Below are 6,008 nucleotides of genomic sequence, written 5' to 3'. Positions count from 1 at the left end.
AGAGGCTCATGCACTAAGCTCCAGAGGTCTCAGGTTCAATCCCATCCGCTGATGACCAGGGTCTGTGGGTGTTACAATTGCACCTATGTGGTCCTGGTTTACTTTTACATTTTAAAAGTATTTAAAGTATATTTCCTATATGCCATAAATTACAATGTATTAGCTTAGCATTACTTAAACTTCATTATTAGCTTTCTAGAATAATTTTAAAGCATTCTGCAAACTGCTTTGTTGTAATTAAATTAATTAGGGAACAAAGTATGTATAAAGTCTTCACAGATGGTGAATTTTGTTTTTCTAAGTCAGCCACTTCACAGAGATGAAAGAGAATCCATTGAGGTATCCAAGCTAAGCAGCTTCTATGGCGTGTAATGGCCAATCATCAGCAAGCTTTGGTTCTTCCCTGTGCTGGGAAATACAAAAATCTCAACCCCGAAGATATAGCCATTTGGGATGGTATCTACTTCTTATGTTGCCTTTTCCGTTCCACCGCTGTACGCAAGGCTTGCAGAATCAGGTGTGCATTATTCAGGATGTTGTATTCACTTAGATTTACCAGCCAGCGGTAATTCTCATCAGTGTATCTGACTGAGAATGTATCATATGGGGAAGAGCAGCTAGTAACATCAACTTTGCCCCCCTCTATCTCTGAGCAGCAGCGCGTCACACCTAGGAAAAAGATTCAACAGGACATTGCTGTGGTATTGGGGTTTATGGCAGTTTGATGACAACATTTTACACTAATAATAAACAGATTTGTGAGAGACAGAGTGAAACATGAGACTGAAACAAGGGCTGAGCATCTCCCAGCAAGGGACAGTTGATGATAGGAGTAACAATCAAAATGGTAACTTTAACCAATGGAGAGGTTCATGGAATTGAAATGATTAGTGGGGACCCAGCCAGTAGAAAGAGTCATCAAATGAGAAATGAGGTTCCAGTCAATGGGTAGACTGGCCACACTGACCCTTAGTTAAATGCTTTGCAGTTGTTGTTAACTTACCAGGTGCTTTATAATATTGGAAGGTGTCATTCACAAGTGGGAAAAATACCACAATGGGGCTTCCTGGGGTTTCTGAATCTTGAAACAGGTAACACTCCTTTAGATTTTTCCTATCTTCCTCACTCAGGAAAACTTTGGGGAATGGGATTTTCTGCTCTGCGTAGTACTTACAGGCCTGGTCCAGAGGCTAGAGCATTACAGAAGTGAACCCAGTATTAGATCCCGAAGAGATTAAGATTATAGGATACCTATAAGATACTCCTGGCACACCTGTGAGGCTACATGTAGTTTGAGACCAGGGACTATGTTAAATGACATCTACTATGTATTGTCCCCCCACCGCCGCCCACCACAGAGTACTCAACACAAAATCATCATATGATACAAATAGAACTCAGTAACTGTTACAAACTGTAAATAGAGTTTTAAAGCTAGACGAATAACTACATTAAGAAAATGTTTTGGTTTCATGGTTAAGTGCTCAAAAGTCAGGAAACAATACAGTCTGGTTTGCACATGCAATCACATACCCTTGTGTATAAGTATCATGATACCATTTTAAATTAGATTACATTTTCATTAGCTACAATATTCTGTCTCAAATAATATATCTTACTTGATTCACAACTTGAAATGCACACGTCTAGCATCTTGTAGTACTATATACTACTCTATATATGCTAAACAAATAGAAAATAGTTTGTATCAAGATGCTAAAAATCTCAGCATACTTCCTGCATGAAACTCATTTTGTCCCAGTGGATGTTTAAAGATTAAATGATGCTTTCTTAGGCATACATACTGTGTATCATATAACTTGAAAAGTAGGGCCATAGCTATCGTCACTCACTAAAAAAAAGTCTATTCAAATATGTCAATAGCCTGATGTTACAAAGATGGTCAGTGTAAGCACGTGGCATTCCCACGCAGCCCCTAACAAAGTAAATACACTTAATATAAAGATCCAAATTTACTCTTTCCCTGGGCTAAGGCTTTATAGGTAACTTAATTAACTTAACCACAAAACCTAAGATTCTGCCTAAATTCTCCCCCAAAGATAGCTTCCAGAGCTTTCCGTGTAGTATCCCTCATTCCCAGCCTATACAATTCTTCTGCTCCAGAGAGGCTATTTTATATATATATATATATATACACACACACACACACACACATATATATATCTAGTTGGAGGAAGCAGAAATTACTCTTCATCTTTATTCACACTTCTAGAATCTGAGTTTAAAGTGACTCAACAGAAGATCCCTGCATTCCGATTCACCATCTTTGAGTTTTCCACAATATTAGCCATCTTGTCTGAGATGAAGTCATAATCAATTCAGTGTATATCATGACAGGTCTCTTTTAAAACTCTGGTGGAAAACAGACTGATGTCTTTCAGAAGATTCAATAATTTCATAAATCAACATCAGACATTCCCAGCATAATAGGAGGGAATTGGAACAATTTCATTAACTGCTACACTGAAAGACTCACTGCAGGTGAAATGCATCTCACAAATCTCTGCCACTAAAAGAATTCTACAACCATATCCATTTTTTTACAGTTTCTAAGCCCTAGAGGTCTGTGATGATGAGATCACATGAAGATGGAAGAGAGATGTTTTAATAAACTGCAATGTGTAGATCAATGGTCTGAAACAAGGATTCATACCATTGACATTGGCAGCTGAATTTTCTCTCTCCTGGAATCACCTTCTTCTTCTAATGCTTGGAAATGGAAATAGAGGGATTAAAATGTAATTGATTTAATAAGTTAGTTGAAATAACTGAAATAACATAATATTTCTAGCTATTAAGTATTGGAAGGTTACAGGCAAAAGGTTATCCCTGGAGAAAACAAATAATAAATTGACTCCTCTCACCAAAGTCTGCGATCCTGCACTGTAACTTAAATGCAGGATGACATCCACTTTCCTCTCTGACCTTAAAAGTGGTGGGCAGCTGGTATTGATGAAAAATCCAGCATCTACCATGCCAAGGAAATCTGGTTGCTCGCTCAGCTGGTTGGGAGACATGTCTAACACAGTATCTAAAAGGAAAAAAAATTTGTCATAAGAAAAACAATGTATGAGCAAATCTGCAACTTTTGAAGAAAACAGAATTGAAAATGAATGGGCTCATCCCACACTGCCAATTGAATTTCATTGCCATATCACTATAACTCAGCTTTATCCTAAAGGAACAACCTTCTCTGATTTAGGATTCTCTGTGTTGTTCTATTCCTGGCTCTCTTAAACAGTTCCACCCCATTCTTGACCTGCAGGGGACACCCAACTCTCTCCTTCTGCCTGCCTATAGGGCCAGAGTCCTGCAAAGCCCATAAGCACATGCTTATCTTTAAACGCATACTTGCACACTTTGCTGGATGGGGCCTTAGTCCTTTCTTTCTGCTCATAGAAAACTATGAACTTTGCCAAACGTCTATTAGTTAAACTCAGTGACTGTGCCCCAAGGAGATAGAAGTTAAGCCCTACCAAACTGATATCAATACAGATTTTCAGCCTTGCACAATTCAGGTGATTGGTCAAACAATTGTTTTCTAAATTAGATTCAAATTTTGCTACTTACGATGGCTTAGAAATGGATGCTCATTCACTCTCCTCCAAGCGCAGGTCCCCTCACTAAATTCCACACCCGAAACCACCTCAAAAGACGCAGCTAAAAAACAGTGCTATTACCTTTCCATCTACAAAACTTCTCATTCCCCATGTAGTCATTATGCACCTGGAAGCCCTTGAGGAAATTGTGATATTGAGCAACTGACAGGCGATCTGTTAAAGCATCTCGAAGAGCCATGGAAAAAGGGCCTTCAGGAGTGAGCATGTGAGTATTCACCTCATGTGGCCTCGTAGGCAGCATAGGCTCTTCCTCTGTACAAGGGGGAGACAAGGAGAGAAAAGCTTTGGTTTCGTATAATCATTTTTGGGATGTTGTCCTTGTATTGCAGTGATGATTGAGGCAGGTGTTAGGATGATTTATTTAACCAACGACAAACAATAACTTTTAAAGTAACCATGGTACCGTTGTTGCTTTAATATTGCCCAGTTTTATTCTCTGCGTTGGTCTCTGAAACTGGTTCTGGTCTGCGTGTGTGCTGGTCTGTGAGATTCAACAGCAAATGTGATACTGCATCCTTTTCATCTGCAGGATGTGTGTCAACTTTCAACTGCCTGCTGAAGCTTAACCCTTTTTAACACACTCTGTAGTTTTAGTAGTTATCATAATTGCAGCAATATTTTCCCCTGATTTGCATCCTCCTTCTTTAAGTCCATGCATCATGGTAATTCTCTTTCAGCTGAGGAGGGTCCCATCAGTGCTGCTTCTAGCCCAGCCAAAAGAACTTAGCAGAGCAGCAAAAGGCATTTCCCTGGCTCTATCTGTGGCTTCTGCAGTATTTAAAAAACCTTCCTGGAGAGAATATGTTCACAGTATGTGACAGGCTTCATATGTCAGATAGGCATGAATCTCCAATTTAAACATGAATGAAAGGTGAAGCTGAGGTATAAAAAGATCTCACCAATATCAACTACTCTGTCTCGAGTCCACCTGTGCCAGAAGTCTTCTGAACTGTTGGACAAACTCCAGATGTATAACAGGTTCAGGGAAAATACACTGCTCCACAGGGCTGTGAAGGGAAAGAGATTTTATGGAAACTAATTTAGTGAACATTTGGAAGCATCTAATTGAAAACTGCCTTTTGCCTTCTCCATCAACTTGTTCAATTTTCTTCCAGTTAATTTTTGTGGGAGCCTGAGGAGCACAATTCAAACATTCCTAAACCTTCAAGTTTTAATGTATTTGACATTTCAAAGGTGCTGACTTTAACTCTAATTGAAGACGTCAACCACAGGGAGTGTTAGATCTCTAACTTACCACAGGTAACGTTGCACTCGAAACCGAGGAAGTGATGGGAGAGAAACCCAGGTGTAGAAATACTCTCTCAGGAAGCTGAATAGAGCTTTATTACAATAAGCCTGAGATCATCCTATCCACTTACCTTTCCTGGTGGTTCCCTAACTTCACTGAGCAGGGCTCTCCTGTCTCTACAAAGGTCATCCCAGCCTTGAGTTGCCCTGAATCCCCTTTGAATGGGGATTCTCTGGTTGTCCCACAGTTTACCCTATCAACAGGGAAAGTCCCCCTGTGTGTTAAAGGGTTCTGCCATCTCCCCAAACCCTCCTCATCCCCCAGCATTCCACCCACTATTTTTTTCCTTCTAAGATCAACTTTTCTGCCCACACCCTCTCTCATATGTCTCAGACTCGCACTTCGGGCATCTCAGGGATCCCTGATCCCTGCTCTGAACAGCTCTCTCAGACGGTCCCATCTGGAACCACATCTACCATTTTAACATTACCCTTGAGCAAAACACTCCTTTTGACTTTGTTTTAAACATGCTTTTAGGATATGTAGGCTGAGCCCTTACTGTTTCCCAAGGAAGAGAAGATGGTAGTCAGCATGAACACAGAATGTATTACAGTCTCATTTTTAATACTGGTGATAAACCCATATCTCCATTAGCTGCATGCTGGCTAGAGACGGGGTCAACCTAAACTTGGCTGTGGACTGAGAACTCAAAATGTCCTGAACTTCAGTCTTTTTTTTTCAAATCACTCCATTCTAATGAGGAGCTGGAGGATACTGGAATGAGGAAACTGGGGAAGGCAACTCTGATGTAGTGAAGGCTGACAACAGATGAAGATCCTGGAAGGGGAGACTGGGATGAGGATCCCGAGGGAGTGAAGGCTGGGACAAAGATTCAGGAATGAGGTAGGGAAAAAGAGACAGGACTGAGACAGGGAGAGGACAGACAGCTATGTGTGACCAATAGAAAACATTCCCATCTAGACCAGGAATAGAACCCAATATTCCTGAGTCTTTTCACCCACTGCCATCAGCAAATATCTATGAAAACCCTCTTGCAAAGTATGTGTCTTATTCTCCTCGAGTGGCTGGTTCACATAAAGGATGACAACCAACTACTG

At 40.4% G+C, this 6,008-nt stretch overlaps 1 protein-coding gene across 1 annotated transcript in view; it reads right to left on the bottom strand.

The window, feature by feature from the left end:
- Window positions 1-460: 460 nt before the first annotated feature.
- LOC119857320 (cytosolic phospholipase A2 epsilon-like) overlaps window positions 461-6,008 on the bottom strand; it is a 58,509-nt gene continuing 52,961 nt past the window's right edge. Inside the window, exons 16-20 of the mRNA XM_043516833.1 lie at window positions 4,541-4,648; window positions 3,702-3,893; window positions 2,886-3,052; window positions 1,004-1,190; window positions 461-669 (exon numbers count right to left, since the gene is read on the bottom strand). Coding sequence (XP_043372768.1) covers window positions 461-669; window positions 1,004-1,190; window positions 2,886-3,052; window positions 3,702-3,893; window positions 4,541-4,648 — 863 coding nt within the window. The remainder of the gene's footprint in view (window positions 670-1,003; window positions 1,191-2,885; window positions 3,053-3,701; window positions 3,894-4,540; window positions 4,649-6,008) is intronic.

Source organism: Dermochelys coriacea, chromosome 6, assembly GCF_009764565.3.
Source record: "Dermochelys coriacea isolate rDerCor1 chromosome 6, rDerCor1.pri.v4, whole genome shotgun sequence".
Lineage (NCBI taxonomy): Eukaryota > Metazoa > Chordata > Testudines > Dermochelyidae > Dermochelys > Dermochelys coriacea.
The sequence above is the reverse complement of the archived record's forward strand: the minus strand, read 5'-3'. Positions and strand labels throughout refer to the sequence as shown.